Source organism: Rhea americana, unplaced genomic scaffold, assembly GCF_003343005.1.
Source record: "Rhea americana isolate MKP2758 unplaced genomic scaffold, rheAme1 scaffold_18, whole genome shotgun sequence".
In the NCBI taxonomy this organism is placed as follows: Eukaryota; Metazoa; Chordata; class Aves; order Rheiformes; family Rheidae; genus Rhea; species Rhea americana.
Window position 1 is genome coordinate 2,880,701 of NW_028185927.1, and position 24,441 is coordinate 2,905,141.

Here is a 24,441-nt window from a genome sequence, read left to right on the forward strand (position 1 = left end):
AACAAGGCACACAAGACTGCATCAGTAAAAAGTACAAGCAAGTTTTATCAGTAAGTAATAATTTGCATATAGTTATGTTTAGAGAAATACAAGGGAAAAGTTGGCAGGCTGTTCTATGGAGAGATCACTGATATCAAAAAGGCTAAATTCCAAATGCTTTTCTGCATCAGGCTTCATTAAAAAYACCACCAGCATAAAGATGACTAATCCAGACTGGAAAAGAAGAAACCAGGGAGTACTCACGCAAAGTAGATATTTTCAAGAAAGGCTGACCCTGAAGAACTTCATCTAGCTTATTTAAAAGCAGTTCAAAGCAACTTTAGTACCCTCGGCACTTGCTCTTGAAAACTCATTGATGAATGCCATAAGGGAGAACTGGAACGAAACAAAGCCTATTTAAGGGAAGAATCAGAGGAAAAGACAGGAATCAAGGAATTACAGACTGCTCAGCTAAACTTGCATCCTAAAAATACTGGCTTTTAATTATCAGATTACTTACATGCACTGGGAAGATAGCAAAGAGTTAGGCAGTAAACAATATAGAAGTGTCAGGAACAAATTATTGCAAACCACATCTAAATCATTYCTTAGATAGGGTGATGTGAGCTGTAGAGACAATGGAGAAGCAGCATGTTCCCTGTATTTCAATTTTGATGCATCTTCTAATATTGTTTTGACATGACATTCTTATAAGCAAATTTGACAAATTACAATTAGCTGAAATTGTCGTAAAATTGATCAGCTAGCCAGACCCCAAGAGTAATTAGTCCTATCAGAAAGCAAGATAAGCAGGCTGCAGGAGGCTAAGAGGAGGTTCTGCAAGTGTGTGTGTTTGGCCCCGTTCTCTACAATGCTTTCAGTTACTATCTGGACGATACATCAGAGAAAATTCTTACCAAATTTATATGAAGCTGAGACACGAAGCACTGACAGCAACTGCATTGAGAGACAAGAAAAGAATTCAAAATCATCTTGAAAAAAAGAAGAAGTGCTTTGGAGAAAATAGTGAAGTTTTACAGTTTAACTGGAGATAGGTGAGACATGTTTTCCTGGAGACACAGTAAGGGCAAAACAAGCATGGCGAATAACAGGTTAAGTAGCGCTTCCTCAGGAAAGGATTCAGGGATTACATGCTGAATATGAATGAACAAATAAGCTTTGAAAAGATCAGGAATAATGGTAGGAAAACTGATACTGCTTCTCTAAGAACCATTCCTGACACCTCACTCCACCTGTATAAAAATCATTAAAAAAAAAAATGCAGGCTCATGTCTGGAGGGCACCTATCATGTTATCCAAGAATCATTCTCATAGGCCTGTTTAAYGAGGATCTTAATCCCATACTCAATGGCAGATGGCAAAACCAAGTTACATAGCTGAGAGATGTATATGGAAACTCCTTTCATATGGAAACTCCTTCCAGACTGGGAGGAGTGGCTGAAACACCTGAGGGCTGTGTTTCAGGCCATTCAAGGAGACCTGGACAGGCTTGAGAGCTGGGYGGAGAGGAACCTCCTGAGGTTCAACAAGGGCAAGTGCAGAGTCCTGCACCTAGGGAGGAATAACCCCAGGCACCAGTACAAGCTGGGGGCTGACCTGCTGGAGAGCAGCTCTGCAGAGAAGGACCTGGGAGTGCTGGTGGACAACAAGTTGACCATGAGCCAGCAATGGGCCCTTGTGGCCAAGAAGGCCAATGGTCTCCTGGGGTGCATTAGGAAGAGTGTTGCCAGCAGGTCGAGGGAGGTGATCCTGCCCCTCTACTCGAGTACTGTATCCAGTTCTGAGCCCCACAGTACAGGGGAGACATGAGCTACTGGAGAGAGTCCAGTGCAGGGCTACAAAGATGATCCGAGGGCTGGAGCACCTGCCCTATGGGGAACGGCTGCGAGAGCTGGGCCTCTTCAGCCTGGGGAAGAGAAGACTGAGGGGGGATCTGATCAATGTGGACAAGTACCTGAAGGGAGGGTGTCAAGGGGACGGAGACAAACTCTTTTCGGGTGTCCCGTGTGACAGGACAAGAGGCAATGGGCAGAAATTGAAGCACAGGAAGTTCTGCCTGAACGTCAGGGGGAATTTCTTCCCTGTGAGAGTGACGGAGCCCTGGACCAGGTTGCCCAGAGAGGTGGTGGAGTCTCCTTCTCTGGAGATGTTCAAGGCCCGCCTGGATGCAACCCTGTCTGACATGCTCTAGGTGACCCTGCTGAGCAGGGAGGTGGACTAGATGATCTCCAGAGGTCCCTTCCAACTTCAATAATTCTGTGATTCTGTGAAACAGGTATTTTTTTAGAAATCTATGAAGTATCCCTTACCAGTTTAAAGTATTGTAAAACTCAGTTCACTCAGTTTTGGCCTTTTTTTTTTTTTTTGGAAGGAGGGTGTCACTGACTCTGTAAAATGTTATTTATTTAGCACATGGACCAATTGACAAACTCTTTTTCTGAACATCTGTTTGCAAATGAAAAGCATAAAAAAAAATCTTAAACTATCAGTAAAAAAGACTGCACCTTTAATTAAAGAGCTTCACATTTCTTATGTTGGGAAAAGCCCCTACTTCTTTGCACAGGCTTGTGAACAAAAAGCTTTGCTTCRCTTCCACAGCAAATTTTACTTAGTTTGTGGATTTTTACACAGCTAAGACTTTCTGTTAAAGGGTAACATATTGCTTCAGACCTATAAAAATTAAACCCAAACGTCTTTCAATGCTAAGTTACCTAAAGAATAATCCTGTAAAAAAATTTATCTTGACAGCACTATGAATTAACACAAGAAAATTTAATTAAAWTTGATTTAATAGTATTTTTATGCTGATAGCTCACATACTAATTTAAAAGCCTGTAATGCAGTTATTTTAGTTACATGGCAGCAACTTAATACATCCTATCACATTTACTACATTCCTGTTATTTTCAACTTTTGCTATTTGTCAGTCTCTRAAAGTTCTCAGTACGGGTCCAGACATCTTTACAAAATTCCTACATAGAGATCTTTGCATAGCTTATACAAAGTTGCTTTTTCTAATCCACTTTTGAAGACTTCCAGAATTCATCCACGGATAACACAATGAAAAAACATYATTTCTTTTACCTAACCATTAATTTGTTTTAACATCATGAAAGACACAGGAAAAATTTCATTTTGGTCATAGCGCTTAATATTTCAAAATCAAACCCCAAAAACTGCTTTTCTTCTTGCATGATTTCTTTCATGTCTAAACAGCTGAATTTTTTCGTGATCAAAATGGATTTTCTATTTGATATTAAAGAATGTTCAATTCCATACAGCACTGTAAATTTCTCCCTTTTTATCTCTCATCCTAGAAGAATTTTTCTATTTGACAGTTGCTATGGTGCAAATCAGTATACACTATGCAATCAAAACAAAAGTATATTCATGTGGAAACTCATGCTTTCAAATGAACAGATTATTTCTGTGAGCTCATGTCTATCATACCACTAACCAAACTCTTTTATTCCCACAGGCATGTTTCATTGTGAATACCCAAGTTTTAGGAACAAAATAGTTCTAGAAGTTAACTATTTTGTTGAGTTTTTTTAAAAAAATATAAAGGCCCAAAGGAAGAAAATCTGTCTTCCTTTATACTATCAATTGTTTTAAGTCTATGTCTGATTAAGACATTTTTCTTGGCATATAGCTTATCTTTATTTATCTCATGAAAGAAACTCTAACCAACTGAAGGGGCAGATATAATCCATTTGGCAAGTGTATTCGACTGGCAATCACAAAAGTAAGCATTTTATATCCAAAGATGAATCTAAAAAAAAGTATTCAAAGCCAAAGAAGAAAGAAAAGGGCTTTTCTTTAATTAAAAAAAGACCTACGTGGCATGAACACAAATGAAATTGTACTAWTAAAAACACAAACTAAGCAACAAGTTAAAACCACTAATCAAAACAAAACCTAGTTACAGCTACCTAACTAGACTAAAACTGATGACTGTTTGTGGTGTAAACGAGCTTTGGCGTAAAAATCAGATTTCATGCAAGGACATTAAACTTCCAAGAATAAAAATAAAAAACACCACAGAGAGAGGAATATRGTCGTGCCTATTTTCCTTTATCACATAAAGCCTCTAGAAATAATATGAAAATGATTTCTTTCATCACAAAAAAGAAAGATTCCAGTGGATCTTTTGTACTATAATGGATGTTATAGAAAATGTTCAAAAAGTCAACTATCCATGGCAAAACATCATAAAGCAACTTCATTTTTCATGCTCTCTCAGTGAGGCATCCCAAATTCATGCTCACTCTGGCAGTGATTTCACTCACTTTTCATAGAGTTGCATTAGTGTAGTCTATGTAGTAGATGCTATGGCGAAGATATATTGTAGGGCAGGTGTGCTTCAAAGCACACAAGGGACCTCCTAAAATACAGCCCATGCTACGAGGTCTCCAAGAGCACCAAGTCAGGATGCAGCCGTAGCACCCAGCTGCCTCTGAAGCTGAGAAGAGTCCAAGCCTAGCACAGAAGATACTTATTTTAGTAGAGCTTTTACAATGCACAAATACCCTCAGTTCTAAGTTTAACGCTTCCAAAATTTTCCAAAATGTTTTTCATGTGCACTTGGCTAAAAAGTTGTTAGAAAGCACAACTGGGAGAATATTGTTAGTCTGTATAAAGTAATGTTAAGGAAAGTAAACTGAGGAGAATAGCAGTAAGTTATTGACAATTTCTTTTACCAATSTGGCATGATATATTTGCATATCCTTATGCAATATTTTTTTACCTCAATCAAAATGTTTTCGTTAGCATTGTTATTAGTCATTTTGACTGACTGTTCTGAAAAGTCACACACTAACTGCCTATAAAGAGCCCGAACTTTTCCAGATTTTCATGTTTTGGTATCAATGTGTCATACATCACTGACCGTGTAGGTAAAAGAATAAAACTTCTCCAGCCAATACTTCAGACTGTGTTTTTGTTCTTATAAGGATTCCAAACAAAAATATAGGTATACAGATAACTTTGATGGTGTTTTTTCATGAGCTGCCCTTCATTTATTGTCCAGCCTTCCAGCACATCTCAATTGTGACAACCTTCAGCATTTATTTTCTAGGAAAAAACATTTACTTGCAGGAGTTGTCCTTCATCTATTCATTGTTGTGCAATTTTTAAAAAGCACAAGTTGCCACAATGTTTTGACATGAAATTGCAAGAACAGAAATGAATCTTTCATTATGAGCATCCTTCTGCCTGACGATGAGTTCTGTAACATATTAGGAGCTTCTGTTTTCAGTGTCACAGCCCTAAATCTGCCTACTTTCCCATTACCTAAACCCCGTTTTCTGAGTGCTAAAAGAAAATTAATTCCACAATGTAACCTAGCAAAAAATGTCCTAGTTTAAACACAAAATTTCAAAAAACAGAAAGAGTTCTGTTCCTTTTTGTTGGTTGGAAGAAATACAGAAAAAACTATTTAATGACTGTTTTATAAACCTGATGGTTCTCCTCTGAATTTCAGTATTTGAGAAGTGGTGTGCACAATATGCAAAATAGCCCAAATGTATAATTCAACCACGTAAATATTTATATGGAGTTGTTCTTGTATAGGAATAGCACAACACAAAATACAAAACTCTCACATCTATATAAAATAAGAGAATGAAAATTGTCATGAGAACATTGTATGAAAAGCAGAAGAGTTCTATTCTTATGCAACTGAACTACATAAAAACATTTTGTTAATTTTAAAATGTCTTTTTACTATCTCTACGGCTTAGCAACGATATAAAAACATATCTTAAAATGATTTTTAATCCCTCTAACCTTATTCTTCTGCAGTAGGGGAGAGATTGTATAAACGCACACAGAAAGAAAGCATTATTGTAAAATGTGGGTTTTCTTTTTCTGTGAAGAGTCACGTTTAGATGCACATATAATAGCTTCCTTCAAATTCGCTGYTGTGCATCTCCAAGAAGACAACACTTCGAGTGTTTTGCTTTCACAGGGTGGTGGGGGGTTTTCTGGAACACAAACTGAGTTCTGTCTAAAGAATTGCATATTGAAAAAACATGAAAAGAGACCAACACTTCAATCTGTTGTGAGAAGGGACAAGAAAAGTGATCTTGCTCATGTAGGAAAGGCTCTAGCTGAACAGCTCAGWCACCTGGATCTGCCTGGAAGTCCTAGGGTGGGTTCTGAGAAATTGAAGATTCTGTGTGTTGACACAGGAAATGGAATAAATACTTAATGTAAGAAAGCTCATTCCCAGCTTAGCTATATTCAAGAATTTACATATATCTGGGGCAGGTAGAAACAGCTCCTTAAATGCTGTCTTTAAGGCAAATCAGAAGGCAGGAGAGAATATAAGGTGACTTGCATCCAGTTAACCTAGCCGTTTTCCAACAGATTTTTTCCTCACAATTGTTTGTAAACTCTGATGGAAATTTTGCTGTGCTTACGCAAGTTAAAATGTCCATCTCCTATACAAATTCCCTGCACCTAATAAAGCAGGAATTCACGGGCAACCTACCTTTAGTCAGGCTACTTGACTCCTTGTTCCGATGAGATGTTCACCTCTGAAATGTGTAAAGACTTAATTTTATTTGATACTCCTAATCTTCCAGCAAATTTAACTGAAGCCAGCAAGAGAAAAAAAATTATTAGGAGGGTRGCAGACATGACAAAAGAACGAAACACGAAACCTGTGGCTCTCCGAGAGTCAGGATCCAGGTCCTTTCCGCAGTTCCCACTSCTCCTGCCTGCCATTCGCTTGCCTTCCCCCACCGACCTCTCGGTGCAAGTGCCCCGTAAGCCGGGGCAGATAACCGATACAGGAAAGGTTCAACACGTGCTGACGTGCTAYGTACATAAAGTTCAGTTCAAAAGAAAAACTAAGTGTGCTGAACACCCAAACATCAATATTATTGGGCAATTATTCTAAACGTTATCACCTGAAATAATGAGAAACAGAACTATGTTTGAATTGGATGAAAAGGCTGTCCAGATTAAATACCTCCTCATCTTTCACTATGTGAAATACGTATCTATAGATAGAGAGATAGATAAACAGAAGCTCTGACTTACCAAGTGAAAAGCCTTTGGTTTTGAATTTTTAAACGGGAAAAATGGTGAGCAGCATAATACACTACAGTGACCTCAGGGAATGGAATTATTTCATAAGTAACAGAAGATTATAACTTCTCCTTTTTGCTTTTTTTTTTCTCCTTACCAAATGCAACCAAGACAACACAAGTAACTGATTTAACAAGTTTTATTTTTAGCTTTTCCCCGATGAATTAAAAGATATTAAAAATCCACAAATTTTGTGAACAAAATTCACAAAATTAATTGGAAAAATAGTATGTTACTTCCAAAGGAAAAAGAAAGATGAAATTACATAACAAAAACATAAAAGGGAAGCTGCTACTATTTGCAACTTAATGAAATTCAATGCAAAACGGATAAAACAGATTCCAGTGTGAAACTGTAAGCAATAGTCCTTGACACTACCTCCTAAGAAGCTGCTGAGGAGGAGTGGATTTAGACTGAAGTATTTATTATTGCACAAAATTACAGATTGCTAAGCAGAAAACGTAGACTTTGTTTAACGATGGAATGACCTTTCTTTGCGTCTAATCACTTAGAATAGCAGAATCACTCAGGTTGGAAGAGACATTGAGAGATTATCTAGTCCAAACTCCTACTCAACGCAGGCTCAGCTCTGAATTCTGATCAGGTTTTTGATCAGTGCAGGCTTGGAAACCTCTGTAGACTGCAAAAGGTTTCTGGGCAACCAGTTCCAGGGCTTAACAAGCCTCACAGTGATTTTTTTCCCCCTTCTATCCAGTGACTACCCCTGCATTTCAATGCATGACCACTGGCTTTTGTTCTCCTGCCATGCATCTCACTAAAGAGCCTGGATCTGTGCTCTCACTGACCTCCTCATAGATAATGGAAGGCTGCTACGGGGGCCGCTGCCTCTTCTCCAGACTGAACAAGCCCTGGTCCCTCAGCTTCTCCTTGCATGGCAAGTACTCCAGCCCCCAACCACCTTGGTGGCCAGCTGCTGAACTCCAATTTATCAACATCTCTCCCGTACTGGGGGGCCCAAAACTGGGCACAGTGTTCCAGATGTGGTCTAACAACTGCCAAGTAAGGAGATACAATCATTTCCTCCAAGCTACTGGCTACCCTCCTGATGACGCAGTCCAGCATGCTGTTCATCTTCTTTGCTACTAGGGCACACTACTGAGCCCTGTTTAGTGTACTGTCTGCCAGCACCCCAGGACCAGTGACACAGCTACTCAGCCAGTCAGTCCCCAGGCTGTACCGTGGTAGGGGGGTAGTGTCCCTGTCAGACCATTCCTTCAGACTGTAGGTCCCTCTAAATAGCAGCCTGGCCTCCAAGTGTACTGAGCCCCTCCTAGTTCACTGCTGTTCACAGACTAGATGATGGTGCATTCCACCTTCAGGTCACTGCTGAAGATACTCAGTGGGACATATCTCTAGGTAGACCCCCTAAGAAACTCCACTTGTTTCAAGTAGAGTTCAAAACATTAACCATTACCATTCAAGTCTAACAAACCTGTCAGTTTTTTCATTTATTTAGTAGTCAAGCCACCCAGACTGCAACACCTCAACTTGCATACAAGGATTGCTGTGGAAGACCGTGCTCAGGTGCCCTTAAGAAAAAAGTCTTAGCAAAATACACACTTTTTGAAAAGCTACAGATGAAATTAATATTCTTAGAGTAGAATGGATATTCCAGTCCCCATATTAAATTTACTGATTATGCACAGGATGATTGGTGGAGGGAAAAAAAAAGAACTCAAACAGTGTAAAACTTAGGAAGTCTATGATTTGAAGAGTAAGTCATGCTCAGAAAAGGAAGCAGCCCAGCATTAGCCTAAAGCAACACGACGCTTAAAATCACTGGAGAAATCAAAACATAATAATATGCATAAAGAAATACAAAAAGCGATACAACACCCATCTAAACGACCAAGAATGGTTCTGGAACCTTTTTAAAGACTGTAAGTCTTACACTTCAGCTATCATGTACATCCAAAGGGCCATGTACTGGGCTAACAATTTTGAGGCACTAAGAAAGTGCACGTTAAGTAAGTGCATATGTCTGAAACACAGGCATTGGTCTTGAAGGATGCAAAGCTGTTGCAAAACAGAGATTATTTCTATAAAAAGGTGACTGAGAGAAGGGGGCAGCGAGCGAGCTTGCCAGCCCGTCTATTTGAAACATAGCTAGAACTGAAGAATGAGCCAATACTTAAACCTACTCTAAATGAGGCATCTAAAGGTACGTTGGTCCAAAGGGCTGACTCAACCACAACACTGTAAAAGTTTTCAGCAGCATCTTTCTGACAACTGTGACGACTCTATACCTCTTGTGACAAAAATGGACTGCTAAAAATAATTTTACAGTGAGGTTTTAACTGCTTCACATACTTCCATGCTTAAAAAATCAGTGGAAGTCACCAGAATGCATAAACTTCCAAAAATTGGGTTTGGGCCATTTTCTTCATGTTTTAGAAGTGCTGGCAGTGTAATACCGTCACAGATGACCACTTCTACTCTGCTTCTCCCATTCTGCTAACTTCTGGGGAAGACACAGAAAACTCCTTGTATCAGCGGACAAAACAACCTCTGGGGTATGAAGTCTTGAATAAATATTCCCCATCATGTGCTTCACAACAGAACATTCCACAGAACAAAGAGCAAAAAGGAAGAAAGACAAAGGCCATCTATGTTTCTAATTATGCTGACCCTTCTGTATTTCTCAATATAAAAACTTCGATGACATTTTACTCTGATAATGAGAGGTTTTCTTGTTTCTTTAAAATCAGAAAATTATAAAATTTCCAATTCACCAACAGCTGAATAAGACTCTGAAAAATCTCTCCTTGAAATTAGAAACCAATCTGAAGAATTAAAAAGTGGACTTACAAAGAAAAAGTAACATCAGATGAAACCTTACTTATTTACATAAAATGTAAAACTTGATTATGTGCTAAAACATCCATTTCAAAACATTTTCCAAACAAGAAAAGGTTGAGTTAAAGCATCATGATTTTTCCTGAAGCAGTCATTCCATATTTTTACGCTGAGAAGCACTTGAGACACAAAATTGTGTATCTACATTCTGACGTATCCACAAGAAAGAAAAAAAGGTTCAAAAGGGTTCCATAACACTGTACCTCCCCTTTTATTTCAAAGGTAATGCACACAAAAATCAATCAATTATCAGTACAAGAAATGATTCGTCTTTCCTTTTCTTGAAAGGGATAAGAAAAATATACTTTGTTGATGTATGATTTCTGTTGACACTTTAGTTACGTTTTTCTATCTTATCAAACTATTAAAATGTAAGTAAGAAAGCAGGCCCTCCACAGTATCTCTCTGTCTGCGGATATTAATAAAGCGCAGAATGCTGAAGAGCTACAATCCAGAAAAAATCAACACCACACTGGCAACAATGGYAACTTCTTTGTACCAGGGAAATTAGAATAGCTGTGGGCCCAACTACAAAATTAGCATAGAAATATGAACGTTTGGACCACAAATTCATTCACAGAATTGTAACAAGATTTTTATGGTCAGAAGGATACCTCCAGGCATATTTTACATTCCATAACAAATTTCTCATGCATTTTAAAATCCAAGCACAACATGCACAACAGTCTATACTACTAAAGGATGCACACACATTGTTCTGAGAGTGAGTAGATACTTCACCATAAAGCTTTTTCAGCTGTCATTTTTAATGATCCAGTATCTAAATACTAACAATTGTCCCATCTTAACATTTTAGAAGCTTGCTAAGGATTTATTACAGACATAGTCACTCACACTGGWGGCTGTTTACACACATATTTGTGATTTAAAGTCTAAGATTCATCAACAAACACTTATTTATCAGCTTCCATATGTGAAATTCTTAGCTTTTCTTTAAATTGAGTTCATAATTCTGTTAAGCTGACTCAAAATTCAAATCCTGCTTTATTCATATGTAGCCCTTTACAGCAAGAATATGCCATTCGGATAAGAAAACTAATAAGCAAGGGAATGAAGTGATTTTCACAGGGGCATCCATGGCCAGCAGAAGTCAGAGATATGCTTGCAAAAGTTTGTAAAGCCAGCAAAAAAATGCACTTCAATATACCTGAAGGTGCAACCATCAAAAGGTTAATACTGGTGCTTATAATTCTAACACAAAAGTTTCCTCAATACAGACAAAATATTGCACATAGAGTGCAATACCCTATATTTACATAAATAGGTATTTTTTAAGGCTTCTACAGAAAGAGAATAGAGATTGCCCTAAAGATTTAAGTATTTTCAACTTGCTGTAGAACTGGCTGGTCACCCAGTTCATGAAGAACTGCATACAGACCTTGGGATCAAACAATAGGGTCTGTCTTTGATCAGGTGTAGAACTTTAATTATTCTTTATAATTGTAATTATCACAAGGTTCAGTGTCATTTTTTTAAAACTCCTGTCCTATTGTGTCTGTACTCATGTAAACATGAGTACATAATTTTTGATTCAAACACACAGGGAAAAGAAGGGAGCGACAATCAAGCCACATCAGTGACAGATTTTTTTGCACTCATTCAGAATATGGAAATTAAACATTGATTTGCCTTTTGTGGAGCCTCTCTTGTTACATAATTTTCAGATTGTTTTCAGAACCTCTCTCTCTTTCATAGTGCTAAATACAGAGAATAAATGGTGACGTTATTATTCAAATACTATTTTCTTAACAGGAAAAAGTATTTCCCAAATTAAAAGAAAACAATGCATCTTCTCTCATCACAGCAATGGAAGAGACACACCCAGGATTTCAGGGAGACTCCCAAAGATTTCTCTTCTTTTAGATCTTTTCCAGAGGTATCTCCATATACATTCTAGTCAGTTTTCACATATTATTTTTCTCCCAAAAAAGGAGACAGACTTTTGCATACTTTCTGAACTGACTATACAAAAATTTTGTTCTTAGACCACCATCGAACAAACAGCACTGATTGTCAGTAGCTTTAAAAAGTTTAGAATTTCTTGTTCTGCTCATGAATTATTCTTTAAAGGGGATTTCATCGTTTCTGTTCTCTTGTCTAGATTTTACCCCAAAAAGGAAACTTCCTGTTAAGAAAACAGTATTTTTAACAAAACTATATGATCACAATATGAAATAATATTCGTAAGTCCTCTGGATGTTATCAAATGTTAATATTCTTAAATCTAAGCTGTAGCACAGTTATATGCAATCTTTGAATGCGTAAGATATGTTCAACACACCTTAACATAGCCAAATTTTAGCTCAGACTCAGTCTAAGTATTCTCTTAGTTTGCTCAACAGCTGTCTTCAATCAGTCTGGCATATTAACTTTAGATGCCTAAAATTAGGTAGAGTGACTATGTGATAAGAGCCTGTTAGGGAGCATTGGAAAAGTGAGCACATGTGGAGAAGGAGGAAAAGAAATCACCCAACAAGTAATMTGACAAAGCATCTTTATCTGTTCTTTTAAGTATTCAGTAACCTTCGCATTGCCTTCAGCTTGGCCTTCTCTCTAAGCCCGAATAGGTGGGGTCTAAATAATGCATCTTTTTCCTGTGGAACATCTAACACGCACATGTCCTCCCTGTGAGGGCAGATAAATCACGCATGCCCTCATCAGCTCCCTTCTCAAGCAGCATATTCTCTTCCTTCCTTGAAAGAGCACACATTGTTCCACTCATATCCATCTGCTGCAAAGATTATTTTACTATTTCATCTTATCCCTCCTATTGATCTCTGCACAGGCTGACCTTTAACCATTCCACCAGGCCCCTCCCATTACTACTACTATCATATTTCTTATTTCTAATCCATTAACATTTGAAGCCTTCGTTTCATATCAAAAGGGATGTGGACTTTTACTAACCATTTTTACTAAACAAAGTTTTCCATGAAGAACATTTTTGTATTCTATCATGACTATRTAATGCCTAAACTGAACTTCTCATAGCACCTTCTGATAAGTAGGTAGGTACTGCTGATAAACCGCTGTTCTGATGTTGATATATCATCCCATGTGCCCTAAGACGCGTCAACTGTCCAACACCTTAACTGCAAACTGTGGAAGGCAGGGACTTCCTTCCTATATACAACCTGGTATTTACTAAATATTATAACACAAATACTAACCAGAAATGCAACAAATGTATGCCCCTAAGTAAAAAGATTCAAAAGCACTATTAGAAAATAGTTTTTCAAGCTGTTTTCTATCTTGTCTTGTGCAAGAATATTTCACTACCAGACAAAACTTCATRGAACCATAGAATCAGTAAGGTTGGAARGGACCYCTGGAGATCATCTAGTCCAACCTCCCTGCTCAGCAAGGTCACCTAGAGCATGTCAGACAGGGCTGCATCCAGGCRGGCCTGGAAGATCTCCAGAGAAGGAGACTCCACAACCTCCCTGGGCAACCTGGTCCAGGGCTCCGTCACTCTCACAGGGAAGAAATTCCCCCTCATGTTCAGGCAGAACTGCCTGTGCTTCAATTTCTGCCCGTTGCCTTTTGTCCTGTCACACGGGACAACTGAAAAGAGTTTGTCTCCGTCCCCTTGACACCCTCCCTTCAGGTRCTTGTCCACATTGATCAGATCCCCCCTCAGTCTTCTCTTCCCCAGGYTGAAGAGGCCCAGCTCTCGCAGCCGTTCCTCACAGGGCAGGTGCTCCAGCCCTCTGATCACCTTCGTAGCCCTGCACTGGACTCTTTCCAGTAGCTCCATGTCTCCCCTGTACTGTGGGGCTCAGAACTGGACGCAGTACTCGAGTAGAGGGGCAGGATCACCTCCCTCGACCTGCTGGCAACACTCTTCCTAATGCACCCCAGGAGACCATTGGCCTTCTTGGCCACAAGGGCCCATTGCTGGCTCATGGTCAACTTGTCATCCACCAGCACTGCCAGGTCCTTCTCTGCAGAGCTGCTCTCCACAAGGTCAGCCCCCAGCTYGTACWGGTGCCTRGGGTTATTCCTCCCTAGGTGCAGGACTCTTCACTTGCCCTTCTTGAACCTCAGAAGGTTCCTCTCCRCCCAGCTCTCCAGCCTGTCCAGGTCTCCTTGAATGGCAGCACAGCCCTCAGGCATGTCAGCCACTCCTCCCAGCTTGGTATCATCAGCAAACTTGCTGAGGAGGCACTCTGACCCCTCATCCAGGTCACTGATGAAGAAGTTGAACARGAYKRGRCCCAGKACTGAGCCCWGGGGGACGCCACTAGCCACAGGCGGAGGCCAACTAGACTCCACGCCACTGATGAYGACCCTCTGGGCTCTGCCTTTCAGCCAGTTCTCAATCCACCTCACTGTCCACACAAAACTTCTCTCCTTGCTGTCTCCCTCTTCAAATATTGGAAGTGATTTTATACAAAGCACCGTATTGACTAATAAAACACCTCCTTAATAGCCATATTCTCAAAGATACTTATCTTCTGATTTTGCCTCTTACAAGTATACTACTACCATGAATTATGCTTTTAATTTTCATATACCCCAATCTGAGACAAACAAGAGACTACAGATACAATGCAAAGCAAGAAAAAAAAACATAGACTGATTAATTCCCTATATAGGCTGGGCTAATTCCTGAAGAAATTTTAGATGCGTCTTCCAGGGGGATGCTGCCACTTTGCTTTGAACGTTAGTTTAAACATTGATCATGCTGAACTGCATATACTCAGAATCACAGAAATGTTGGAACCTCTGGAAGTTATCTTGGCTGACTTCTCACTGTCACTAGCTTCAGGTTAAGGGGTGACCTTTTTACCCAATATACCCAATATAACTGATGGAGATTACACAATCTCTCCAGGTATCTGTCCCACACCRCACTACTAGAAAAGAATTTTTTCCTAATGTCCTGTCTGAACCTCACAAGCAGTAATTTGTAGTCATTTTCCCTTATTTTACCATTTGCCATGACCTGGAAGAGTTTGGCTATATCACTTTCGTAACTCCGCTTAACATACTCAGTTCACATCAATAAGTTATAATAGCCAGGTATCTGCGGACAGAGATCAAGGCTTCATCAGAATGCAGCTCAGAACGCTCTGCGTTCTGTGACAGTTGCCAAATAAAATAAATTAAGTGGAAGGAATAAAAGAAGTTTACCTTGAATGAACATTTAGATTAGATTAACAACTGAAAGCAACACTGGCATTAAGTTTGTAGGCTTCAGAATMTATCTTTTAGGGGGTCAAACTGAGATAGCACGAAAAACAGAGCACGATCATCAATGTAAATTACAGATAGACTATGTAGTATGTTTCTAAATATGAAGCGCAAATACTCTATTTGGTAATTTTATCATATCGTCTGCATCACTGTGTTTCTTTGCATCATCCTTTTTATTGTTTGTGCCATTACACCTACAATGGCTGCAGAGAAGTTTGGATGAGATTGTAACAGCTGAAATATGAAGAACTTGTACAAAGTGCTTTTCATAACGTTTCAACTAATAATCTGCTAGCGGTTACCTTAGCTCCTTCTGCTTCTTGTGACAACAGGCCAGCAGACATACTAAAAACGTATGCAGACATCATCTTATATGAGAACGATGACATATAGACAGAGAAGCAAAGTTTTGCTTTCTTTGGGAAATTACGATAAAAACATATAATCCATTATCAAAAGATACCCTTCCTTAATCTAATCCCACTGCCCACAACGCACCCTCAGACTCTCTTTATCAAAGTGGACTAGATGACATCCAGAGGTCCCTTCCAACCTTACTGATTCTATGAGTCTATGAAATTGTTTCAATTTTCACTCCACAAATTTTTTTTGTTCTAAAAATTTTGTGCAGGATTTCCAGCTCTCTGGGAAAAAGTAGAGTGAAAACTATGCAGTTTTAGAGCTAGACAGATTTCTACCCATATTCTACATATTTTGCTGCACCCTTTCTTTTTAGAGGTAGATATAACAAACATACCAGAACAGATGCATAAGTTTACACATACTGCAAGTATCTGAAAGGCTCCGTTTTATGCTTTCAGTGCAGAATTTCCCCATTTTCCTGTTTGATTTGGGGGGCAGGCAGTATGAAATCCTCGGACAGATATCAGCACTTCAAACAGTGAATAGTATGAGCTGCACACTCAGAGTCATATAATGTAAAYAGACGGCAAACCTGCGATGCAACCCTTTAAGTGGACACAGTGGGTGACTGAACTCCCGAGCAAAATGTGAACGGTATTACAGTGAGATATAGCACCAAGACTGACAGCAGTGTCAATAACAACCCATATTGTCCCTCTTACCAGTGGGTTATGATTCCTTCATCGCACAGACACTCATCCCATAGCTCTAAACCCAATTTAAAAAGATTAAATCACATAAACATCCCTTTGAGGCCCAAAGAGTTAAGGGGCTTTCAGGACTGCTTCAGTTTGAACACRGCCTCCAGCCTAGCATCCTTAAGCTGCAAAAGCACATAAGCTCTGTACTTTATGGAATCACATGAAGAGAGGGAGCCCACGGTGTACGTTTACCAGAAAGGTGCAAATGCATTAGTAATTTGCATTTATATGTAACAAGATTTCTCAGTTGATAGGAAAAAGGCAAAAAGTGTGACTATTAAAGTTGCTGGTTTTAAGGATAAGTATCTCTTAGACAAACTGCCTCACAGCCAGAACACTTCTCCCAGAAAGAGCTGTGTCTAGTCTGTGCTTTTGCTCTTGACAAGATGCTAACTAAACCTATTTCTAATACACACAAAAAAAATATTTCTCAAGGTTGACTTATCTTATAACTGGAGAAGAAATAGAACATGCTTTCAGATTGCACAGGGCATGTTCAGATACGCTTCTTTTGAAGAGTACAGGACAGATGCTTATAGATGSCAACTGTGGTCATGCTTCGCATCTTCTATTCCTACATCTTGTGCTTAGAAAAACGTTGGAATGAACATTTTATGCCAGCCACTAATGTAAGTCTTTAAATGAGTCTTTCCTTCTGTTAGGAAGCATCCCGGATCCAGGCTAGRTATCTTACTTCCATGTTTCTCAGATTTTTTGTTTATGTTCGCTATATAAAATATTGATCCAAATAACCACCTACGTTCTAGCTTTAATGYCATTACACCGCTTCAGAGCTGGTATCGGCTGCAGTATTGGCACAGACAGCAGACCATGGCTATTAAGCTCCGAGAGACACTATCACAATACCATTATGCATTTTACATGGCGCAGGAAGGGAAAGTTTATCTCCAACCAAGTTTTCTTCAGTTGAAGAAGAAAAGAGAAATGCAAGGAACGAGGAGAAGAAAGCCACAAAATACCTAGAGGAAGGAAAAGTGAAAAATAGTGATATATACCAAAACGTATGTCTAACTTTATGGTATATGGTATGTGTATTTATCACTCTAAGATGTCCATACTATTGCCTTTAGATTGTAGTGTGATACACTGCATTACATTTCTAACTTCAAACAAGTTTCTCCAGTAAATAAAACTAGAAGAGAAGTCAAAAGCAAAAATCTGCTTCATGAAGCAGCGCGCTTCAAGTGCATGTTTCGAGGTCTTAAAAAGTTCAGGCAGACACGTGCAAGTTATTTTAATCCTAAACACAGGTTTTTAAATGACATCGAGTCTGTCATCATYGTTTCAGCTTATTCCTGGATAAAAATATTTAAGCAAAAAAAAAAAAATCCAAAAGCAAAACAAGAGTTTAGCAGTACTAAAGTCTTGTGGCAGGAAGTAATATTGAAAGCCTGTGAAAGAAATCTAGATCGGCTTGCAAAATCCTGGAAATTCAAGGGGGCTCCAGAAGCCAGAAGAATGTAAACAGAGGCGATGGCGGGGCAGAGCGCCGCGCGTCGCGCCGGGCGCTCGAGCTCTCCCCCGCGAGGCTCCCCTCGGCAAGTGCCTGGAAAGTCTCCTCTCACAGAGTGGTAAAGCACAGCGAGCCCAAGACATACAGAAAACAAAATCACTGGCAAAGACAGAGCAAAAAGGCATCTCAGGGGAAAAGAGAATACTTTGTTTTATTCTCATCTAAGCCGCTTTCTTTTAGCGTTAACGAGACAATAACAAAATTCAGGTAGCTTTTCTAGCAGAACCTCTACGAACAACGCTGCGTAAGAGACGTTGGAGTGTGACACTGAAAGTGAAACAAGTATTTTACGTGAACACACCCTAAGGCAGATTTCAGGTCTATCTCAAAATAGACAATTTGATATAATGTGAGGAGCATATAGTAGCTCTGGGAGAAAATTTGAAGCAGAAGGAGAAAATGTGAAGCAGAAGTCCTCCTTCAAGCAGCAGGAGTCAAACATGAGGTCAAAAGCTTGCAGTAACTCAACAGTAACAGGCATAYAGCGCAAGGCTGCCCTTTACCAAAAGGGGATTAATCAAATATCTTCACTGAACACATCAGGTCTGTGGCACATGTCTGTACGGAGAGGCAGAAACACAACATCTGACAAGTGAAGAGCATTTAGGAATACGCACGTGGCAGCTAAAATGAATACACCTACACTTTGGACAAACAYCTGAGGGAGGCATTTAATTTATATGCCTAATTCTCCCCATATAGGTCCAGCCATATTACATAACGTCAACATAAATCTGTCATAGGTCAACTAGACAGCAAAACTGAGAGGTTAGTGATGGCTCACAAGACGTAAAAAAGTAATTAAAAAAAAGTACAAAACAATACATGTGCTTGTCATGGCTTGCTTGAGACAGATGATTTAATTTTTGGTCTCACTATCTTAGATTTGTGTTTGCCAACTGTAATTTTTAACGTAATGTAGCTGTATCCTATAAAAACATCCACAGACGTCCTTACGCCAGGCTCCCCGCGCGCTGCTCGCGGCCCGTCAGCTCCACGTCCCGCGCGCGGGCAGCTCCCAGGCACGTCGCGTTCACGGAGCGCGTCCCACACAACGCTCGCATACRCGCTTCGGTCTGGAAAACGCGGCAACTTTGTAAATTCTATCCTTTCCCTGGCAGTACAGCTTCATCTCTGCAATGAGAGAGGCTTATTCATCCCCGATGTTTTTAAAGCATTAGGGAAATTGCAGGTGTTCTGGGGGAAGCAGCAGTAGCACTAGTGCAAGAGCAACACAAGACGCCTTTTGTAATTCCTTTAAGGTTTAAAATGTCAACTGCTTTGGTTACAAACAAGCCCGCGAGCCAAAGCTCCACGTTATTTCTTATTCTGTGAGAATTCATTTGATAGCCTTCCATCTCTGGAGGAGATTTCTCAAATGCGCTAGATAAATAGGTTGCACAGGATTAATTTTCTTCATCTGAACCACTGATATGATAGATAAACTCAACATTTCTTAAAAATCCCACATTCTCCAAACAAATTAAAACTGACTCCCCTTCATCCAAATCCAGTTTTTCCCGTGATTTCTTATACATTCTCTAAAAAATTTAATTAACTTACAAATTAATGTAATATACACTGACCTGCAGTTTCCAGGGTGGAGAGCAGTAAGTGTAAAGTCAATAAAAGATTAAATGGTAATCATCAAAAGTCTCACTCCAGTTTCTAAAAGTGAGATTATTTTTAAAAAATACTCTCATTTTGAAATATATTTACATGCATAATGACAAGGCACCTCACATTCCTGAAATGAAATTTAGCAGCTTTGTGTTTTCAAAATATACAGAAGGAAGTAACCAGGTCASAGAAAGATTCGCTTCAGGGAAAAAAGGTTTAACATTTAGTCACCGGTATGCACCAGTTTGAGAATTAAAGAATGCAGCTTTTGCAGATAAACAGCACATCTGTACTAACTTTTCCAGGTCATATGAAGGATGTGATTACAGTCAAATATGCAGTGACTATACGAAACTTCTCCATGCATGTGTTGAATTGAAGATAGGAGAGTTTTGCTCAGAATGGGCAAAAAAGCTCTCGTAATTTCTCTTTATATTCTGAGGGACACAAAATCTTTCTTTCTAGTGAGCTATTTTCCCCTCAGTCCCCATCCCCCCGCAAGGAAAGGATTTCATTACCACCAGGCTATTGTTTATTTTAGGAGAGTATGTAGATTTTGGAGGGGGAAGGAAAAAAAAAAAGATACCTCTTCCATATAAACAAACCCCATATGTTTTCTGTGGTTGTTTGAAGCCCTGGCAAGGGGGGGGCGGGGGGAAAGAAAGGTTAAGCATATTTTCATATCAAGCTTTAGATAAGTTCCTTTCTCCACTGAGACCACAGGTGTAAAGATTTTAGCTTCAGGGAAAAAAATAGGAAATGAAAAAAAAATATTTTTATTTATTTAAGAATAAGTAAGATTTCTCTTATCAAGGGCAGCCAGGAGCAAAAAACAGATGAGTATCTGTAGAAAATATGTTTAGTTTAGTTCTTAGAGGGTAGATTAGGTACTCCCTTGGTTTGATCTGTGACTACTCTCTTACATTTACCATTGAATACCAAAAAATCAAGATGAATCTGGGCACAGTATTCCAGGTGCAGCATGCCACTTGAATGATCTTTTTTTTTTTTTTTGTCCTTTTCCATTCTCGAAATGGCCTACTTTTTGTTTTCTTATTATTGTAGTATTTCTGATTGTGAAATTTCAGTATTATCCAAATGAGGGAACAATCTACAACTCTACTTTTAGAAGGCAATTTGATGTACACTTATGTAGGAAGATAAGCCTGTCCTGGCAACTTCGCTGCCTTCAAATGCTGAAGGCCCAGGCAGCATYTCATCTTAAGCAAGGGCTGTTTTATAAAATCCATTTTCTCACGTCAAGTAATTTCATCATGTATTTGCTTGAGAATGCAAAGTTTTCAAAATTTGACAACGCCAGTACCATTCCTCAGCACATTACCTGCGAGATGCTAAAGACAGCAAGTAGTTTCAACAAATCAGAAAATGTAAATAACAGCTATTTTTRCCCTTGTATTAAAATTGCATATATTTGGATTAAAACTGCCAAAAATGTAACATAAAAAAAAAAAGTCTTTGGTAATGTCAGCCTTTTAGTTAACAAGATACAGTTTACTACGTAGTACGCTTTGCATTTTACTTTGACCCTGGAAAAGTCGTTTTGTTGTGTGCAGTTAACCCAAAAAGGRCAATAATTCCAACTATTTATCTTCACAAAACAAAGACTATTTTACGACGCTCTCCCACTCCTCTCACGAAAGAGTACGGCTAGCAATCAAACAGTGACATGCATTTTGCCGTTGCTTCTCATYTCTTGTAAACAACATCAAAATTTAAATGCTAAAATTCCATTTCAGCTGAACAACAAATAACGCCGCATGAACAAGTCTCAAGGTGTTCGTATCACCGGTTCTAACAMAGCCAAAGCACGCAAACTCAAGGGAACCAACTTCGGTTCTGAACGGATTCCAATGTGTTTGAATTTATGCCCAAAACTGACACGTTCCATTTCATCTTCAGACTTGCTAAGCAAATTTCCATAGAGCTCCCTCAGGATGATATTCCTGAAAGAATGCTTTTYGCTGGCAACGGAGAACTCTGCTCATTCTATTTTTCATGTCATAGAGGTTATAMTAACATATAGTATATTAACATTACTGTAATTAGACTCTCTTAAAAAATTAAAACCCCTAAACTTTACACTTCAGATCCTATAATTAAAGTCTACTAATCTAAATATATGCAAATACTGTATATTATAGCTAGTAATAACCTGTATATATGTGTATACATATTACATATATATGTGTGTGTATGCATTTGTATGCATACAGCTAAAAGCTAGTCACATTGTGCTCAGGCCTATATGTGCTCTAGTCTGCAAGAAGCTGAGTTTATACAAAAAAGTTAAGTTAGTTTATAAATCTGTGYAAAATAACAGCATATATAGAGGTATATATATTTAGGTATCCCCACATTACCACRAACGAGGTTGTCTATAAACAGATCATGTGAAACTGATACTACAAATAAGCCAGCACAATCCTAAAAATAAGTATATAAGCAATCCTCTTGCTCACCACTTCAATTGTACCAGGATAGAGACACAGTTAATTTTAACAGTCTAACAGGACTGCTAAAGAAAACAACAAAAATTACATCCTCTCTTTACTGCTTATGCAATCCAGACTAAAGAGTGACTTTGGGACAAAACCGTTACCTGCAAGGTACTGTCCACCTACTTCACTACCCCAAAGAAACTTGCAAATAATTAATACTTTATTTAAAGATCACACTACAGTACAGACGACTCCTTAACTGAGACGAGACAACCAGTATTTCTCATAATATCAGGCATAACTAGTACCTTAAATCATTTCAGGAAAAGAGAAAAGCATTAATCTACAACACATAAAGAGTCACCTCAGAATGGTTCTAGACACCCATGTAATTTTTTTTAAAAAGGTCTCTGCCAATACGTAGAGTAACTTTCTACATGCAAACAAACCCATTATGTGTAGTGAAACGTTGCATGTTAGTGAAATTATACATGCATGCATATTTGCAGATTTAAGCTTAAAACAAAACTTCTCAGGATAAATAACATTCAAATTAACCCGTAGAGTGGCTAGGCCACCATCTGAGAGAGAAAAGAAAAAAAAGCCTATCTTCCTTTCAATTTTCCCTTTCCTTGAACCACTTTCTTCTCAAAGGCCTTGGAAAAAGCAGTAATCTGGGCTCTGACAGACTGACTAGAAGAGAGCTCCTCATTCAAGTGTGCTCTGTAGAAAAAAAACTAAATGATTATCTGTCTCTCAAAAAAAGACATAGTCGGTAGGCTGCAACAAATTAAGTTGTTCAAATTTTTTACGCCAGTGCTTAAATTAAGTCTCTCTCCTCCCGGAGGACAAGCCAACACTTTTGCCTCTCTTTAGACAATGATACAGTGTTAGGGAATTAGGAAATTGTTAGGAAATACAAAAGAGTAGGCTCGGGCATACTATAAACCCATGAAATGAAATGTATATGCTACTTAAGCACAAAAATATGAACGATGAATGCAACAATCTTAGCATATTTACATTACTGCTAATATAATAACTTATGGATGGTTATATATATATATATAAGCTTATCAACCAGGTATAAAGACTTGTAGTAAGTATGTAAGTTGTGTATATGTGTGCRTACATACATACAAGTATTTAACTCGTGTAGGACTTCTGCGTGACCTAGCGACAAGTTTTGGCCTAGCTTTGAAAGCAAACGCAGCGATGTTAAACAGGGGGTATGTCCTTCCTCAGAATTTAACTTAWCGAAGCAAGTAACCCTTTCTTAAGGGAAATACAGAATTTAAAAAAAGAAGGTGTGTATTTCATACAATTTTGAAAATACGTTATTAGTTAAGGAAAAAGGGAAAGTTCCCCCTATTCAGTGAGGGGGRACACAAACAGACCTAGAGCGTAACTGTCAACTTAAAAAAAAACTACTCCGAAATTATCTTACCTCAGTAAAAAGCAGTTAAAGCAAGTTTTCCCCGTTAGAGGCAACCTGAGTATCCGGCAGCCTTACTTYTCAGCCCGTGAAACCGCCGTGCTACTTTCCTGCGCGTCTCTCACGCAGCGGCACGGTAAAAGTTCAGCGCCGAGCCCGGCCGCCGCCGCCGCGCAGCAGCTCGCAGCGGAGCCTCCCCGCGGCGCGGAGCTGCGCGGAGCGGCGCGGCCGCCGCGCCCCACGCGTGACGCTCGCCTGTCCGGGGGCAGGACGGAGACTCCCGCCCCGTGCAGCCCGCACCAGCCCCTGCTCCGGCTGCGCCCGCGCGGCCCGGGCAGGGGGAAGGGTGCGGGGCGCCGCGGAGGCTCCGGGCGGCCGCGGCAGGGCTTTCCGCGCGGGGGGCTGTTTGGCTTTGGTTTGTGTTTTTTTGTTTTGTTTTGTTTTGAAGTGGGAAGTTTCCTCTCCCGGCAGAGGCCGGGACAACACACAAGCTGCCSCAGGGCGCCGCGCTGCCATCACAGCTGACAGGTTCCCCCCTGCCCCAGCCCCGCAGCGTTAAAAAGCGGGCAGCCGCGGCCGGCCGCGGGTTGCTTCCAGCAGCAGCTGCTAACGCGGCCCGCGCACCGCAAGGCGCGCTCCCACGCCAGCATCCCGCACGGAGCCCTGCGGGCAAGGGCGAGGGCAGGGGCGAGGGCAGGTCGCCGCGCGGCCGCGTAGCCCCGGAGCCGCGCGGCCGCGGAGAGGAGCGATCGCGGCCTCGGCCGGGACGTTTCCCCTTACCTTCTGGTCGACTATGGAGCAAGCCATTTCCCGGACGTGGGCGAGGCTGAGGTCCCCCGAGGAGTCCTGCAGCAGCAGCACGGGCTCGCGGCTCAGCCCGATCTGGAGGTGGAAGGCGACGCCGCCGCCGGGAGCAGCCCCCGCCGGCGGCAGCGGGCTGGGCGGCCGGATCAGCGGAGGGGCGCTCATCGCCAGCCCCCGCCGCAGCCGCCGGCAGGGAGCGAGCGGCGCGGCGCGGCCCGGGCACCGCGGGGAAAAGTTTGCGGGCGCGGCGGCGGCGGCGGGCGAGCTCCCGGC

The 24,441-nt window shown here is 40.3% G+C and overlaps 1 protein-coding gene across 2 annotated transcripts in view; it reads right to left on the minus strand.

Annotated features, from left to right (window-relative positions):
* PRKD1 (protein kinase D1) overlaps positions 1 to 24,336 on the minus strand; it is a 145,074-nt gene extending 120,738 nt beyond the window's left edge. For both annotated transcript variants that reach the window (XM_085301649.1, XM_085301648.1), the window contains exon 1: positions 24,145 to 24,336. In XM_085301649.1, coding sequence (XP_085157775.1) covers positions 24,145 to 24,333 — 189 coding nt within the window. In that variant the 5' untranslated portion in view covers positions 24,334 to 24,336. The remainder of the gene's footprint in view (positions 1 to 24,144) is intronic.
* Between the last annotated feature and the right edge of the window lie 105 nt (positions 24,337 to 24,441).